General features: G+C 45.1%; 1 protein-coding gene across 1 annotated transcript; it reads left to right on the forward strand.

The window, feature by feature from the left end:
- Positions 1-234: 234 nt before the first annotated feature.
- SMIM11 (small integral membrane protein 11) lies at positions 235-12,042 on the forward strand. Its single transcript, XM_069202497.1, has 3 exons — positions 235-431; positions 4,956-5,143; positions 11,868-12,042. The coding sequence occupies exons 1-2, from the start codon at positions 411-413 to the stop codon at positions 5,130-5,132; spliced, it is 198 nt and encodes a 65-aa protein (XP_069058598.1). The 5' UTR covers positions 235-410; the 3' UTR covers positions 5,133-5,143; positions 11,868-12,042.
- The last annotated feature ends 7,030 nt before the right edge of the window (positions 12,043-19,072 follow it).

Genomic DNA, 19,072 nt, shown 5'->3' on the forward strand with positions numbered 1-19,072 from the left:
TGTATAGCAAGTGCACTGGTCTCTAGCAACGATATCAAAATAAATTCGCTAGGGCTTATCACGCCTAGCGTTCACCGTAATTTTCGCTATTATGGGCTCTATCTTAAGTTTGTGTCTGGATTCTTCCTTGCAGAGAGGACGAAAATGACACGCTTCCTTTCCAACATGTCGGCCACGTTAGGGAGGAACGGACGGTCCCTTGTCCTGCTCTGACGCGCCATCTCTGGGCGGGGCGTAGAAACAGCTGTGCGGAGGAGTGCTGCCGGGGACCCACCGTGATTGGTGGCCACTTGTAATACTTCCAAATATAAACCTTTTGCACGCACCATTTGAGACTGAAGGAAGTGACTAGTGGAGTGGCTACTTGAAGTCCAACAGTCGTCCACAGCGAGTGTTTACCAGCTGGAACCATGCCGGAGATGAACTGGAAGGTAAGATTGTGTTCTATCAACGAGGCTTGTGGAACATCCTATATCTAGAAATGATGTCTCTGGCACATTTCCGAAGAGAAGCTTTTTGGTACTAGCGTGGCCTACCTATGGCTATAGACATTACCCCTATATAGTATTGTGTACTAACACATGGGCGGTTTGAAATGGCAGACAGACGCCGCTGTAAGGAATGTTCTACACTGTTGCGATTTATTGGTACTCCCTGATTTTATAGAAACATATCTATAGAATTGCTGGAGGAGTGGCACACGATTTCCCAAAGGCAGGTTTAAAATGTGCGGCTGCGGTGAAATAATGGTACGAATCGCTGAGCTAGACCATGCAGCGTTTGCAAAATTGCCCTTAAAAAAAAAAAAAAAAAAAGTTTTGAAGTCAGCGTAGTTCTTAAATGTACTGATCTCATTTTCTTAAAGATATATATTACTATGATGAGCCATTAGTCTCCGGCCCCTCTAAAGTAATTACCTCATAGGATTCGTCCAACTCACTGCAAAGTGGAACTGGTATAAAACATTTCTTGTATATAATAACCCGCGTTTAAATTGCAGCATTCTGCAGTTGAGTGATATAGCAGCTGTGAGTTTTAAGATGGCTTCGTGCATGCTGTCTTAAATGAGAAGTGCCGAGCTGTTGATTGCCTTCTAACACCCCAACTACTGTTCTTTTATTTTTATTTTTTAAGCACATATGCCATCCATTTGATTTATCACTGCTTGTAGCACATGTTGACGCCTTATACGCTAGCAGGATGCTCTGTACCCGTTAGAAAAACTGCACCTGTTTGCAAAGGAACTAGACATGCTTAAATCTGGAGAAACACTAGTAAGTTAAATGGGTCACATTTCAAACTAGCATCTGTTAGGGTGGAAATGCAACAGGTGCCCCATAGCGGCAGGCCACAAAACAACATCTCTGTTGTCAGCAATGGCAGACCTGACACATACATTCTGCTCTCGTCCTCCCTTCATTATTAGGGCCCGTTAAGTAATGAACGCTACATTTCGCCAGATAGGCTAATGAGCAGTCACCGACCATTCTGATCCAATATCAGACATACTCTAAATTCTGTAACTGCGACAGATTATCGTTGCTCTAAAAGTGTGAGCAAGCATGCAGATATACCCAGCGGCTGAATCTACAGCCCAGACCACTGCCTCTGGTAATCATTTTTGCACTAATAATCGAGCCTTAATGTTTCCATGACCTCTTCCAACTCTTGCTTGATTACCTATGTCATGTTCATTTATTTACTGAAAAAATAGGTTACAACAAGCAAAACCCAAGGTGGGTAAATACATGGTTACATAATGGGATGCTTAGGGTACTGAAGGATGTTATGGCAGCATCACTAGTACCATTGTTTAATCTCTTGATGGAGCATGTATGGTGACAGAGGATGGGCTATTCAATAATTTAAACTTTCATTAAGAAGGTTAGTTTTACATGCGAGTCTGCAATTTATTTTTTTAGTTAATATGAAGATTATGGATGTTTAACTTATGTTCGGTAAATGTATGCTCATCAGAATGTTTTAAAGCAAATTTGTACAGCAAATTATGCTGTAATACATCGTTGTTTTAATTTTTTTTGTCTAATAAACACAATAATAAGACAAACACTAATTTAAATCAATTTTCACAAAAAGTGGAGCTTTGTGATTTGTAACTTATTAGACGTATTTAAGTAATAATTCTTAAATGCCTGCAAGTCATTAATACAGGATATATTAAATCATCCTTTAACCGAGGGGAGCATATATGAGCCAAATACCATTTGTTTTGTTTACTACGTCACTGTGTCATTGGAACGAGGAGGAACAATGCATCTCACTTTGGGTACTAGTGTAGAGAACGAAGAGATGGCATTCTATTCAATCACACAAGCTCTGTTGACAAGCAGGGGGCTAACAATTTGCAAGATAGCTCATGTATTTTTATCAGCGGCAGTACTGAAGAGCACATTATGGTCTGATTATCTATGGCAGTAGGAGCTTCCAAAGTTCATTTAGGGCCAGACGTTTGAACATCGGGGATAGCATTTTCCAAACTGCGATTTTCCGCAAATCACAACTAGAAAAATTGGTATTCCTAATGTGTAGAACTGTATTTAAATTAGCGATTCCTAGTGGCTCAAAAATCAACCCACTTCATGAATGTTAATGAGGCAGGTCACAGTTTGCGACCCATTAGGAATGATAGTCATCACAGGGATGGTGGCCTGCTGGGGTCAGGATTACACCATGTCTGTGATTGCTTTTAAATATAGCAATTTTTTTTTTGTTATGCATCCTGTTTTCCTTAGAGGAAAACAGGATATATATTTTAAAAAAAATAGTGCAAGTTAAAAAAAAATTTTTAAGAGTACACAGTGGTCCATGGGAGCCATGGACCACTGCTTACTCTTAAAAAAATGTTGTTGTCAACATTCCAAATGGGAAAGGGTACCTTGGAGACCCCATACCATTTGGGAACAGGTGACCACCTCCTTTGAGTTGTTGGTACAATATACCACTATGATTCAGTATTTGGAACGGGTGCCCTGAGCCTACCCCATCCAAATACCGAATCTCAAACCAAAATTGCAATTATGTAGACTCTGTTTGGTGTTTGTACATTTAATAATTAAAAAAAACATTTTTGCAGTTGCAAACGGCAGAATTCTGGGAATTGGGCTGTTTGCGCCCTCAATAATGCTTCGTACATCTGGCCCATGCTTTTTTTTTTTTTAGCGATATTCACATCTGGGTTTGGTGTCCACCTTCTGCACTACTTAGTGTGTAGGAGTTCCAATTAAGTTTCTAGTTTGTCCAGACTTTTGGTTGCGCTTTTTTCCTTTCCATGGATAAACCCATTTAGCAACATTTAATGGAGTTGTTTCGTTTCTTTTACTATGACGTGTTTCTTGCCAACAAAAAATAAAATTGATTCGTTAGTCATTCATATTTATTTGAATTGTGCACACCTTGCATTTCCCCTATCCACTTGGCGTGCACAATTCAAATGAAGACTAATGAGTTAATTTTTTTGTTGTTGCAAGAAACACTTGCACTTTCTTCAGATGAACCCTTCGGGAGAACTCCTTGATTGCAGCAGTGTAGAGGGCTTACCTGCTCGGTCATCCTGCCACTACTCATAGTGTTAAATCTACAGAGGCCAGAAACTGAATGTCTCTGGGACGGGAACTAGCTATTCTTCCCCTCTTGCTTGTATTAATGACCCCTGGGGGGAAAGGCATGTTTGGTCAACCTCACAAGCTGAGCGACTAAACCCCACCCAGCTCAACAAAACAAACCTATGGAAATCTGTAATTTGAATTCAACAAGGGTTATGCATGCTGTATTTATATAGCGCACACCTAGCAGAAAGGCAACTGAGTGCTATTCAGGGTCATAGGCAAAGATGCTGTCAAAGTGTAATTGGAGGGATTACTAATTTCTACCAGCAAAAGTATACAGTTCCTGGATCATTGTATAGTGTTCTTTAAGAAGGTGTTTCTTTAACTCTACTAAACTTGAGAAGGGTTGGGGCAGCCCTGGGGGATACAGGGATAGAGTTCTGGCTCCTAGATGCATAGATAGAGACCGCCTATTATTATTTTTTATTTTTTTGCCCATCTTCATCTCTAGTCTGATAGTGTCCTGTCTGTGAGGCTGACAAAAGCCCTGGAGACGGTGAACTTTTCAGCCAGGTAGGCGTGGGTGCTGGTCACAAAGGCTTTGTAGATGGTGCAGTTGATTTTAAATATTTTGCAGGCCAGCAAGGAAAGCCAGTGTAGGTCAATCGGGGTGTGGCATAATGAGGCATGCTGCAGCTTTTTTAAGAAGCGCTGGTTTGTAGGATGCCCGGAGTGTGGAGCCTGGAAGGCTGTTGTGTAGAGCATCACCACCATCCAGATGCAAAGGTATGAAGGCTTGAACAACACTTCTGAAGTCACTTTCTTGGAGAAATGATTTAATTTTCTTTATAGGAGGGGATGTGTACCTTCAGGGTCAGATCGGTGTCAAGAGTGAATCTGAAATACTTGCCCCTAATTGAAAGTTGGGGTTCAGATTGTCCAAGCTCATGGTGCTGAGGCAGGTTTGGACTAGTTGTTGCTCGTTGTCCTTGGTAAAATAGCAACAATTCTGTTCTGACTGTGAAAACTTCAAGTAGGCATTGGGCACCCAGATTTGGATTCAGTGCATACTGTGTTTGAGGCATTAAATGTCTGCGGCAAGAGCACTTTAAAATATAAGCATTTATCGTCGGTGAATTTTGGTGCAGTTATCAGTGCATAGAGTGCCAGGGAGCTCAATGTAGATGGAGGTTGAAGATGACTTGGGACAAGATGGAACTCTGCAGGTGAGCAGTACTAGGGACCTCGAGGTGCTCAAAGGAATGAATTGGTGTCAACTAGATGGGTGCAAACAGGATTTGTATTCAAAATAACGCATGGGTTTTAAGTAGCCTTGCTGAGTATATTCGTTTCAAAACAAATAATTAAATGTTTAACTCTTGATTTCAGGTTTTGGATAATTTTCCATTGTTGATGTACATTTTGGCTGCCAAGACCTTACTCCTGTGCTTAGCCTTTGCTGGTGCAAAAATTTACCAACGTAAAAGAGTTGAAGCAAAACTAAAAAAAGAGCAAGAGGAGAAGCACAAGAAAGCAGCTGAAGCAGCAGAGAAGAAGGAACACTGACATTTTGCAAGGTATTAGATTACTTTTGTGCCATATTACTGTTTTTTTGTGTGTTTTTTAATTCCGTTTTTAATAGCAGCACATGCTGCCAAAGCTGTGTTCAAACCTCTATATGGCAATTTCTAGCTTGACATTCCGACACCCAGAGCTTCTTGCCATTTTTGAGGTTTTGTTTCACTTTAGGGCAAACAAACGAAGGCACCTTATTGACAGCTTTGCTCCATATTAGCTTAGGCTTTATAACAGGATCAGTGCTGAAGCATTACATCCCTTTCATTTGATTCAGGCCCTCCTTCCCCCAGGGGCGTCCCTTGGCCCATGATAAAGAGCTCGAAGCCTGTAATTCCAGGTACTGGCAAGCTGGTAGCTTTCAAAGTAGGGTGACCACCTTGCATTGAAGCAAATTCAGGACAGGACTGTAAAAACTTCAGGTCAAAGGTCAGGACAAGGGGTCAATTTTACCAACACATAGAGGTGCGGCCATACCCCACTACTTTATCAATGCATTTATTTACTATTTTTTTAATTGCATATTTACCATTTTTTATGCACTGTGCTATATGAGATTGCATCTAGGTATGGTACAATCAGATGGTGCATAACATCCTTGTTCAACAGTAAATTAATGCCCTTTAGCATGGAGTCAAAGGCATCACCCCTACCCAAATCTACCCAATCTTTCTTGGAGAGAAAGTAACAGCCACATTTTGATTATGTTTCAAAACATTTTAATACCCATGGAAAACAGTTTGGGAAATATTAAGGTAAGTGACTCATGTTCTGTTCACCTCAACCTTCACTAGACATCAAACCTAAAAAATGAACGAGGCAGAGCAGATGGTGTGGATGACAGTCTCACACCTAATGTTAGGCTGTGAGGTACCCACAACTTGTCTGTACTCTCACAGCACCAAGAAGACCTGACTGATACATTAAAGTGTGCGTCAGGGACTCTTGAGTTCTCAGAACTGGGAGCCCAATCACCAGAAAGAGAATTCAAGAGCAGGATGAAATCAAGATCAGATGGGAGATCCACAGCAACTGATTCAAAGGCTCATTGCTAAGAACTGGACAACTAAGGGAGAGAAGAAGACCAGACAATTCCTAAAATCAGATGGTCCCTCCATGAGTATCGGAAAGTATAGCGTACATGGAGAGTAGTCTCAGCAAAGTGGCCGGAAAGAGAAGAAACACTATCAAGTGGTAGAAATAGCAGTGCCCACCCATCCTGGCAAACTCTACTTGTGCAAAGGTCCATTGGTGGTGCTTCTAGAGGGCAGGCAGTGGCTGGGCCGCTTGGAAAGTTGGGCTCTGAACCATTGTCCACTCTGTCCATGTCTTGAAATGACTCTGCAGTTGAGCCAACCCGGAATCAATGGTCTGGCTCATCGCTAAGTGCTAAGAACATGTAGAATCTTTAAAATATTTGGGACGCAAACTACACTACAAACAAAACATAAGGACATGATAAAGACTTTAAAATGTAGAAAGTGTTGCTTTAACACATGGAAGTGTTTCAGTTTAGTATATTAGACCACAATATTGCACTGATTGAATTGGAAGGTTCTAAACATGAACTTTAAAACATGTATTAATCCTTTCTTCTGACAAAGCCATGAGTGAACAAAGTGAACCAATTGTCTGTTGTCCTATATATGTATATATTTTTTTATAGCTGGTGGAACATAACAGACCATTAGAGCACGTACAAATGAGATTTCTGTGTAGGATCCATCTTGAATTGAAGTTGATTTAACACTATCAAAAAAGGTACATAGTGAAGGTGAGGGACTTGGGAAACCATACCCTAACATCACTGGCTTTCTCAGACTTCACATAGGTAGTCAACACAGCGGTCGAAGTGCATTAAAAAAAATAAAAATAAAAAAGTATGGATACTGCGATCCTGATCCCAATTGGAATGGGGTCAGTGAGCGTGGAGGCAGAATTATAAGTGTGGCTAAAAAGAACAAAATATTCTGTGACCAATTTGCTGATCTTTCACCATCGGATAACTGCGTATAAAATAATTCACACCTTAAATGAAAGTTAAACCAATCAGTGGGGAATACACGATTTTATATTATGAAACCTCTGTTTACTAATTTGATCACTGAAGATGTGTGTGGGGGCAACCAGAGGCACAGGGAATTGAATCTTGTTGGTTAGCAGGGAATGCCCGGTAATCTTCATTAGTCTGAGTCCTGATCTTCCCGTTCCATTCCTTACACATGAGCAATTCTCCTGCTTCACCGAAACAACATACCTAGCTGAGGTCAACCCCCCCCATATGGGGTCAAACCACCCAGCATGCATAAAGGAGGAAGTACATCAGGGAGACATCCTGAGAATACCATAGCTACAAACATAAGAAAATAAACGACCACCTGAAACATGAGATAGGCAGGAGGGACGGACAACGGGAAGACCTGGACTCGAAATAATGAAGATTACCGGTATGTAACTGGGCATTACCTCCTGGGTCGCCTTCCCGCTCCATTCCTTACACGAGCCCATACCCAAACGCATGGTGATTGGTTCAAACACAAGAAAACCACAAACATGGGTTGATGCAACACACCTGAACTTTTAAAGAAAAACATAGCCCCAATCATGTACAGCTGATAAAACCCGGAAGGCTAGGATGGCTGCCCATTGTGCCCGGAGAGTAGAAATGGCCAGGCCCAACAGAAAGCTATACTGTAAGAAAAATCCAAGGGCTTGACGGGAGCTAGAGGACAAACCTGGAATCAAAATTTGCCCAGTAGCGACTGTAGGTCTTAAGTGTGGAATGCCTACAAGAAAGCTGAATACTCTGGGCCACCTCAGTAGAGCAATCTTGTGCCAACAAATTCATCCTCTCAAGTGCAATACCCCCAACCGGAGTCACAGGAGAGACCGGACTTAGGAGAGGAACCCATAACTGAGATGGATGAATGGGAAATCACAAGTGGGGGCTCACTTCTAAGGCCAGAAGACATTGGATAAAAAAGCAAACTTGGAGTTCCTTCAAATACAGCACGGAAGTAGTATCCACACCTTCACTCATTTGCTGTGCCAGTGACTGAAAGTCTTTCAACAGGGATTGGACAATGTACGTAGTATAGGCTGGTGCCCTTATTGAGAAATTAGAAGCAGAATAAAACCGCTTAATTGCACCCCTTCACCTTCTTATCCACCTGGTTTGAGGGAAGGGCATTCTTAGATTATCATGCCCCGGGAGGATATGCTAGCCATTAGGCTATCCACTTTGACAGGCTGGAGAAATCCATCAGAAACCCCCTCCAAGGGGTAATGCTTGCAAAGGAACAAAATAAAGGCTGATCACTTTGCGTACCACACTGTGCAAAGGCAAAGAGTCTGGGTTAGGGCGCTGGTACTGTGTAAAAAAAATCTTTTGTTTTGTTTTCAGTTAGAGTAGGGAAACCCAGTTTGTCTCTAATATGAGGAAAAAGAGGAGCAGACTCTGCTTCCTGCACACATCAACCCTGCCTTTCATTCTCATCTGGATCATCCAGGGGATTAGGCCTTGCAATTTTTGGAGGAGGCCCTTCATATTCCCTGGATTTGAATGCTGCCTCCACAGCCTCATTAATCAGGAGGTGCAGCGCATTAATAGTAGGGGCCCCCGCCACACTTGAAGAGGCAGCCAACATCATTACCAACAACACGTCAACGTGGTTGTTACCCGCATCTGTTCTTTCAACTGGAACAAAATCATGCGGCACCGTAACTTTTGCAAGAGCTGCCCTGAAAATGCAGGAAGCACTTGCGTTGAAAAAGGAAACCGCAAGTGTGTGGCAACACCTAAAGTAAAAGCAAATGCCATGGAGCAGGGAGGAAAACCCTTCCAAGTCCATTGAAGGAAAACCACCAACAGGGGGCGGCCTCAGGATGCACAGAGTGGGAAAAAAGGGAGACCCCAAGCCTGTGGCTGTTCCGAAGCAGGCGAAAGGACACTTTGGGATGCACCCTCAGAGACAACAAATGCCTGCTGCACAGGGTGGCCCAGTAAGGTACCCAGGCAGACCGCTACAGCAAGTTGCAAGGTAAATACATTGAAATATAGGGAAAAAAAGAAAGCTTGAACACATACATGACCTCCCTAAGCAATATACTTCTGCAGCACAGAAAGAAAAGAATATGATGTCTCCATGACGTACTTCCCCCTTTATGCATCTCAGGTGTTTTGGCGCCATATTTGGGGATGTTTTTGACCCTAGCTAGGTAATTGGTTTCTGTGGAGCAGGAGAACTGCTCATGTGTAAGGAACAGAATGGCAAGGCAGACGAGGATGTAATAGTGACTAGTGTATTTTTAGTGCTAAGAAGTCCCTGCTCCTCACAGAAAGCACTGTGAATGTGTAAGTCACTATTTTAAATGTGCATTACACACAGTATAAGATTGGCTGCCACAAAATACATGAAATAAATTTAGGTTAAAGTCAAAAGTGTTTTCAAAGTGTAGATTTTTGCAGATTGCACCTAGTGAAAACACATTTACAACTGTCCACACTGCACAGCACATCTACAAATCTTTCGGGTCAGGCAGATTAAAGCAGACTATCAATTAAGACCTATATGGGCATTCAAGCAGCCTTTACACGTGCAAATTAACCCGTTGCACAGATTTACATCTCTTTGAGGCAGCCGGAACCATGGCAAGAAGGCTGGTTTCTAGTTTAGATGCCTGCCCCTCTCTTGGGATCACTGCACAAGAGATCCCCTCCTTTCTGCTTCAGCGGAGCCACCCCAGCTGTAGTAGTTAACATTTGTCCTTTAGCACAAAGACTAAAATTACAGACAAATGCTGTCCATGGAAACGTTCTTCATAGACAACGGACATTTAAGTAAATTCAAGGATAGTCCGTGAAAATGTTACAGTGGTCACCCTATTTCAGGGTATACTCCCCCCCCCCCCCCCCCCCCACCTGAGGTTTTCACACTATAATTTAGCGTTTATCTTTTGTGATGCTGTTATTAGTTTTAATGGTAATGAAGCCATCCACCCTAATCCAGACAGACTAACATTGAAACCCTGTGACCTGCTAAAAACCTGTGACACAAGTTTACATACATACAGACCAATACCACAATCAAGGATTCCCTATGCAAGAGCCCTATGATCCATAGCTGCATTGTACATTTTGAACTCTGTGTGGTTAAATTTCCTCCCCTTTAACCATTCCTTTCCATGCCTAGTTTGTAGACTTCTTGTTTTACACACAGTATTGTTCTTGCTTGAAAGGCACAATTAGTGAAAATGCTAAATAAAAATGAAGCTTTTCTGTGTCATTTTGTAAGCATGTTTTGCGTTTAGGAGACTGTGTGATGGGTGGTATGTCGTTTAGAAGGCATGGTGACTGCTTTCCAAAATTGTGGTTGACCTTTAGGTTGTTGTACTGTAGAGGTGACAACTGACATGTTGCTGTCCCGGAGCCTCTGCTCGCCCAAGAACAACCAAACTGTGATGGTTCCCATTATCGGAGGGCAGACCAGGTCGGACTGCTAGGCAGAGTGCTCATAAAAAGCAGTACTAGAAACTTGTGTTTAGGCTTCTTTGAACAGAGTGCAGCTCAAGTTCTCTAGCATGGGGAGTTTTGTGACCTACATTGGCCAGAACGTCTGCCTTTTAGCAGTAACAGAGCTTCTTATCAATATTTGGAAGATGTCTGGGACTCTGGGAGAAGTCCTGCAGCTGCAACTGCAGTAAATAAGCACTGGAAATGCCAATAGGTTTGGTTTCTGCATGCACGGTCGCTCCAGATCCAAACATCCATGCAGGTTAATGACTGCCATCTGTGCTGCTGCCGGAGAAAACACTAAGTTATCCAAGACACTTGATTAGCATTACAGCGTCATGTGTGTGCCCCTAAAAGCTCAACCTCAGGCAGCTTGTTAAAGTACTTTTTGGGTAAGCACACAACCTCTTCCCAATCAAAACATGTACTCCAGACTCCCAACATGTGGGCGAAGCCAAAGCCCTTTTTCAGTGATGCTCACACTGCACTGTCAAGCCAGGCCATAAGAAGGGAACTGAACTACATAGAATAAGATGCACAGGAATGTTTCCTTTGTAAAATGAATTTTAAAAAAATTACAATTCTCCACGAAAGTGGCATTGAACAAGACTATTCATTTTAGGCAAATCCCGAAGAGACCTTTAGCTGTTGCTGCCAGTGAAATGCATGGCCAGTAAAGGGCTATTTTCTAACACATAGGCTAATGGCCGTTTTAAATTGCTGTTAATTCTCAAACTGCATACATGGATTGTTATCCCATTAGAGTATGCTTTCTCTACTTTTTATGTGTGCTGCAGTAGTTGACCTGGTGTTTGAAAATTGCCAGAGAACTGCTGTTATTGTTCATGAATTGAGGCATCGTTTGCATTTCTGTCACCTGAATAGTCGTGTTTGTGGCTCTGCGGTCCTCTCCGATTCTGCCTTACACAAAGAAACATGCAGCCAGTTCTTGTTCATTCTGGCTTAAGAAAGTTGATAAGACTGGCCTTATTTCAATCCAATAGAAACGAACTTCCCTGCTATGGGATCATTAGAATGAAAATAGGTTTAATTTGCCTCTTATCGCTGTCCTATATAAACAACATTCATTAACCAGATGCAGCTACCCAAATATTAATTGGCTGCTTATAAGTATTGGTTTACTAGGACACACTTCAGACTAGACCTCTGTAAAACTGTAATGCAGCTAACATGTTTAATTTTCTTTTGTGCAGGTGATTCCGTGCATCAATGACCTATGGTGAAATTTGACGGGGAGATCTTTTTATAGCAGATTGAACACTACAAACGTGACTGAAGAGTGTGCTTTTTCAAATAATATAACATTTAATAGAGTTATAATACTTTCCAATCTGATATTTATTTAATAAAAGTATTTTTCAGATTGTGTGGATTCCTTCCTGTTGCAAATCACACTGATCTGATTTTTGGCGAGATTTCTTTAACCATGCCTAAACATTGAATTAGGGTCCTGTCACTTTGATTGATGTTTCCAGGTACTTTTTTTTTTGTGGAGAAATATTTGTCCTATAATTTGTGAATCATGCTGGCAAGCATGAGGATCTGACGCTGTGTGCTTCGCCGTGTGTTACATCAGAGTAATTCTTTATCATATCAGTGAAAATGATCAAATGCAGGCAGGCGAATGACGCATTTGTTCTTCTGGCAGTGAAAAGAACAGTATGTGCCAAAATAGGTTCAGTTAATTTACATAATACTGTTTAAATGTGTTATGATTTAATCTGAAAACTTAGGCATTTTGGTGTAGGCTATTAATAGTTAGAACAACAGGAACTTTTTTCTGTTATTCTTGAGGTTTAGTCTGCAAAATTGAGCACCACTGAACTTTCATATTGCTTTCTTAGAAGTCTGGTAGACAATATTCCAAAGTTGTTGTTAGACCCGACAGCCGTAGGGTGATCATCCCCCAACTTTTTGCCTGGCTCCCTCCACTTTTCTGACCCTGTTTTTGCTGGTTTTAGGACTCTGCGCACCTTACCACTGCTAACGAGTTCTAAAGTGCATATGCTCTCTCCCTTAAACATGGTAGCATTGGTTCATACCCGATTGGCATATTTGATTTACTTGTAAGTCCCTAGTAAAGTGCATTACATGTGCCCAGGGCCTGTAGAATGAATGCTACTAGTGGGCCTGCAGCACTGGTTGTGCCACCCACATAAGTAGCCCCTTAACCATGTCTCAGGCCTGCCATTGCAAGGCCTGTGTGTGCAGTTTCACTGCCACTTCGACTTGGCATTTAAAAGTACTTGCCAAGCCTTAAACTCCCCCTTTTCTAGATATAAGTTGCCCCTAAGGTAGGCCCTAGGTAACCCATAGGGCAGGGTGCTATGTAGGTAAAAGACAGGACATGTACATGTGTGTTTTATATGTCCTGGTAGTGGAAAACTCCTAAATTCGTTTTCCACTACTGTGAGGCCTGCTCCTTTCAGAGGCTAGCATTAGGGCTACCTTCATACTGTTGGAGTGGTAGATTCTGATCAGAAAGGGGTAACCAGGTCATATTTAGTATGGCCAGAATGGTCATACAAAATCCTGCTTATTGGTGAAGTTGGATTTCATATTACTATTTTAGAAATGCCACTCTTAGAAAGTGAGAATTTCTCTGCACTTAAAATCCATCTATGATCTCCATAACCCTTTCCACAAAGTCTTCCCTCCTTCATCTCTCCTTTACTCATCCCAAGCCTCATTCTATTACTACAAACTTTCAATTAACACTTCTGGATTCTTCCCTCCTCTATCCCTCCATTACTCTAGTCAATCCAACTAATAAACTCACATATCCTCTGCTCAAATTAACTCATAAAAAAAACTAAAACTGAACTCATATTGCCCTATACTAATCTACCACTAATTTCTCTTGGGTTCCGGAGTAGCGTTCTACTCGCCGAAAAGCGCTTTGACGCCTCGTCAGGGGTAGTAAGCGCTATATGAATATTATTACAATTACAGTCTGTGCCTTACAGCCTGTCTCCAATCCACGTCTGGCTGGGCAAGTTTACAGCTCCCTTGTGCATTTCATCCTGAAAACCACAAACACAGGATACTAAGTCACACTTGCACTCATCTGCATACTGAATGGGTCTTCCTGGGCTGAGAGGTTGGTGGGTCGACACTTATATTTCAAAGGTGAGTGGCCTGCACTCAAACAAGGGACTGCCTACTGCCCTACTGGGACCTTGGCAGACAGACCTGTACTGAAAGGGGACCTTGTGCACTTCAAAACCACTCTTTGAAGTCTCCCCCACTTCAAAGGCATCTTTGGGTATATAAACTGGGTCTCTGACCCCCACCAACTCAGACACACCTGGACCTGCAACCTGTCAAGAGGAACTGCCTGGCTGCCCAAAGGACTCATCTGGACTGCTTTGTTGTGAAGGACTGCTGCCCTCTGGCTTTGCTGAGAAGTACTCTCCAAGGGCTTGGATTGAGGTTGCCTCCTGTTTTCTGAAGTCTCCGGGCCAAAAAGACTTAGGTGGTCATTCCGACCTCGGCGGTCTTTTTTCCAGACCGCCGAGGGAGACAGAATACCGCCATTGCCAGCGGTATTCATGCCTCCCTATTCCGACATTTCCGCTGGGCCAGCGGACGGTAACAGCGTTACCATCCGCTGGCCCAGCGGAAATGGCACATCAACATTGCCGCCGGCTCGTATTAGAGCCGGCGGCAATGTTGATGTGCAGCAGGTGCAGTAGCACCCGTCGCACATCTCACTGCCCGAAATTCGGGCAGTGAAATGCGCGACGGGGCTACGCCTGGGGGCACCTGCACTGCCCATGCCAAGTGCATGGGCAGTGCAGGGGCCCCCAGGGGCCCCGTGCGTCCCCCTACCGCCAGCCTTTCCATGGCGGTATCTACCGCCACGGACAGGCTGGCGGTCGGGGACTCCTAATCCTCAGGGCAGCGGTGCTTCCACCGCTGCCCTGGGGATTATGACCGCCAGGCAGAAACCTGGCGGGAAGATGGAAGGGCCGGCGTTATGGCCGTGGCTTTTGCGCCACGGTCATACTTGCTGGCGGGACACCGCCAGCCTGTTGGCGGTGTTCCCGCCAGCAAACCGCCGGCCGCCAGGGTCGGAATGACCCCCTTAATCTCTTCAAGGAACTCCTTGTGTGCCAAAAATCGACGCGCAGCCTGCCTTGCGATGAGAAAATCGACGCACAGCCGACCCGGAACGACTACTTCAGAGTGAAGAATCTACGTAGCTCCTTCCTTGCGGCTGGAAATTAAACGCACAGCCCTACCAGATCAAGGCACAGCTGAACTGGAACGACACAGCCAGAGTGAAGAATCGACGCAGTGCCTGCCATGCGACAGAAAATTTGCAGCATCGCCTTCCGGATCGACACAATGCCTGGGACTTTGTCCTGCACGCCTAGGATTTCCACGCATCGGCCCTGGGCATCAAATAGAAACCCGCATCGCAGTGAGGAACCAAGACTGCGCGCCGGAAATCGACGCAAAGCCCCTTGTAGCATGGAAAGAAACAACGTATCGTCTGTGCCGCACCAGAAATTCCAACGCGTTCCCTATTTTTCCACCCATCTCCTCTGCTGTCACCGTGCGTGTTATTATTTTTTTTTTTTACGCAAACCAGGTACTTTGTGAAACCTAGAGACACTTGTTGATTTCTAAGATTTAAGACTCTTTAAACTTTCAAAAGCGATCTCAACTTGTGCTTATCGAATCTTTATCCTTTTGACCTTATTTTATTCAGATAAATAATATAAATTTTTCTAAACCTGTGGCGTATTCACTGTGTTACTGTATGATTTATTGCACAAATGCTTTACACATTGACTTTTAAGTTACGCCTGACTGCTCAGTGCCAAGCTAGCAGAGGGTGGGCACAGGATAATTTTTATTGTGTGTGACTTACCCGGACTAGGATTGTGATCCCTATTTGGACAAAGGTGAATACCTCTCAGTTTGTTGAGGCAAAGGGGTGGAGAAAAGAAAAACTGACAAGCATTTCCCACCCACCCATTGATCACAAAAGTGTTGGGGTGTTCAGAACCTGGCTCTTACTCTTGCAGGGTGTTGATGAAGAGGTCCACCACTAACCACCAGGATTTCACATTCAAGAGAGACTTTGCTTTGAAGTAGGCCTAATTCAAAAGGAGAAAATGGGTATAAGAAGGGCACCCAAAACCACAGACTTTAGAACACTTCTGGAAACCAAGAGGAACCTCTGCCTGGAGAAGAGCTGCGGAAGAAGAGCTGCCTTGCCTGTGACTGTGCTTTGTGGAGCTATCCTGCAGTTGCTGCTTCTGCCAGAGTAAGAGGGCAAAGACTGGACTTTGTGTGCCTTCCATCTTGAGAAGATCTCCAAGGGCTTGATTTAGAGCTTGCCTCCTGTTGTTTGAAGTCTCAGGGACAGCAAAGACTTCTCTCTGCCAGCACCTGGAGTCTCTGGAGAGACTCTTACTCTGCCAAGTGGTGCCCATCCAGTTCCTGGGACCCTGAAAGGAGAAGCTGGCAGCCTAAGAGGAAGAAATCCACGCACAGAACGCCATGCGGGGAAAAGATCGACGCGACTCCGATCTGCGGCTGAATAAAAAAATACAAAAAAGACACTCGCCTGCAACGCGACCTGAAGGTAGACGCCCGGGGCTGGAGAAACAACGCACAGCATCGCTGCGTGGTTTTCGGATCATCAAGCGGCTGGATTTCCGACGCGAGTACCGCTGGGCGTGTAAAAACAACGCAAGGCCTGCCCGGACCCGAGAGTGCTGACCGGATCGACGCATCGCTCTCCTGCTGAGAGAAGAAACGACGCGCCCGACCTGACGAAAGGAGAAACAATGCAAGGTCTCGCTAGTGAGTGAAATCGACACATCGCAAGCCCTTTTTGACGCACCCGTGCTGGGTTATATTTGACGCACCGAAGGTAAGTTTTCACGCTAACAGCGTTAGTGTGTGTTTAAGATTACATGAAGACTCTTTGCATTTTTATTAATAACTTGAGTATTGTGGATTTTTGTCGTTTTTGGTCTCGTTTTGTTTAGATAAATATTTCCTGTTTTTCTAAACCTGTGTTGTGTCATTTTGTAGTGTTTTCATTGAGTGAGAGATCCCTCAAACGTCTTGCGGTCCGACAGCCGTCTTCGGTCGGCGCGACTCCCAGAGCCCCAAGTCCTCTTCCTAGCATTCGAGGTCATCCGATCACTCAGGTAAGAGGCACAAGAAGAAGAAGTCCAAGCAGACTTCGCCACGCCCTTCGGCCGACGAGGCGTCTAGCAGAGCCATCGCCAGGCTTGACTCCGCGACTTCCCCCTTTTCCGGGGACTGGAGTGACCCCGCTCAAATAAAGGAATTTTACGAGGCCATGCGCCTTATTTTGGAGGGGTCTGCACCCTCGGGTGAGTCTTCGGGCACCGTGGGGTCAGCAGGGGCCCCATCGGGTTCAACATCATCGGCGCCGTTGGGGACTCCAGGATCCAATACCGGATCCAGACCGGCGCCGGTCCCTCACAGTTGACCTCCTCCGGCGCCGGGTCCGACGTCTAAGCTTCCTCCACCACCGGAGCCCACTGGTGGTAGCCCCATACTCATTCCGGATGATCCGGAGGGACGTCGTACGACACAGACTCGGACTGTGCCAATTCGGGCCAGATCATTGCCTGACACTTATTCTGAACAGCCAGGCACAGGAGAGGAGTGGGAGGGGTCTGAGGACCCTTTAGAGTACGACCTGGAACAAGAACAGGACTGGTACGAGGATCTAGGGGAGGCCAGTGGACTGGACACATCTCCTGATACTGGTATGCTTTCTCCTCCTAATGTGGCTACGGAGGAGGGAGCTGCTTATGCTATGGTAGTGCGTAGGGAAGCTGAGGTCTTGGGCCAAGCCTCTACTTTCCCATGGTGCCTTCCCTTGCGCTCCCCTGGATAGGGAATCCAAGAGGCTGGATCAGCTTGGAAAGAAAATGTTTTCTTCCTCCAGCCTGGCATTGAGGTCAGTAAACACCTCTTGCCTATTGGGCTGTTTTTCCCATACTTTAGGAGATACGGTGGCACAGGTGCTGCCCCAGGTCCCAGAGGGCATACGCGACACTCTCACCCAGGCTGTCAAGGATGGGAGAGATGCAGCCAAGTTTACTATCAGGTGTGGATTGGCTACGACCGACTCGCTGGGTAGAGCGATTGCATCAACAGTGGCCCTACGTCGTTACGCCTGGCTACATTCAACTGGCTTTTCAGGGGATGTCCAGTCAAGTTTGATGGACATGCCCTTTGATGGCTCTCGCCTTTTTGGTGAGAAGGCAGACTCCGCGCTTGAGAGGTTTAAGAATTCTCGAGCTGCGGCCAGATCCTTGGGCCTTTTCAGCGCCAGCTCGACAGCAGTCTGTCTTCTGCCCCTTTCGAGGCTTCAGAAAGGGCGTGGTACCAAGCCAGCCACAACTTAGCCACCGTCCTCAGGCTTCACACCATCCTGGGAGAGGACGTGGTCGTTGTACCATCAGACCCAGAGGGTCTGGCCAGCGGTTGGCCACCACACAGCCCCCCCTCCACTGCACCCAAGCCCTCCTAGTGTGGTTCCTCAGGACCATGTCCGTCCAGTTGGAGGGAGGATTCAATTTCATCTCCCTTTCTGGCATTCCATCACAATGGACAAATGGGTCTTGCAGATCCTACGGAAGGGCTATTCCCTCCCCTCCCAGTCTTTTCCTCCCTCTGTCCCTCCGACAAAAGAACGGCTGATGGAGGGCCATTTGCTCCGCGAGGAAGTTACGGCTCTCTTTGCCAAGGGAGCAATAGAAAGGGTCCCGATGTCAGAAGTAGGCAGTGGTTGTTATTCCAGCTACTTTCTGATCCCCTTAAAAAAACAAGGGCCTTTGCCCTATCCTGGATTTAAGGGACGTCAGTCTCTTCCTCAAGAAGGAGAAATTCAAGATGCTCACTCTTGCTCAGGTCTTGTCTGCCCTAGACCAAGGAGACTGGATGCTAGCGTTGGACTTGCAGGATGTGTATTTCCATATCCCCATCCTGCCCGCCCACAGGTGTTACCTGCGGTTCAAGGTGGGCCACTGTGCGCCCTTTCGGTCTCACCAGTGCCCCTCGGGTGTTCACAAAGGTGATGGCGGTGGTAGCAGCTCATCTGCACAGGTCAGGGATTTCAGTCTTCCCCTACCTCAATGATTGGCTGTTGAAGGCTCCTACGCCCCAGGCTCTCGTCACCCATCTCCAGACGACGGCGAACCTCCTGCATTCGGTGGGGTTCACTATCAATGTGCCGTAGTCACATCTGACTCCCTCTCAGAAGATCACTTTCATCGGAGCTGTTCTGGACACAGTTCAGTATCGGGCCTATCCTCCCGAGCAGCGAGTCCAGGATATTCAGGTTATGATACCGATGTTTCGGCCTCTATCCTGGAGTTCGGTGAGACAGACTCTG

This window comes from Pleurodeles waltl, chromosome 8, assembly GCF_031143425.1.
Source record: "Pleurodeles waltl isolate 20211129_DDA chromosome 8, aPleWal1.hap1.20221129, whole genome shotgun sequence".
NCBI lineage: Eukaryota > Metazoa > Chordata > Amphibia > Caudata > Salamandridae > Pleurodeles > Pleurodeles waltl.

Bases quoted from the DNA above. Each gene is read 5' to 3' on its own strand.
- SMIM11 (XM_069202497.1), top strand. From the start codon at position 411: ATGCCGGAGATGAACTGGAAG. The intron at 432-4,955 runs GTAAGATTGTGT...TCTTGATTTCAG, and splicing joins TGCCGGAGATGAACTGGAAG to GTTTTGGATAATTTTCCATT.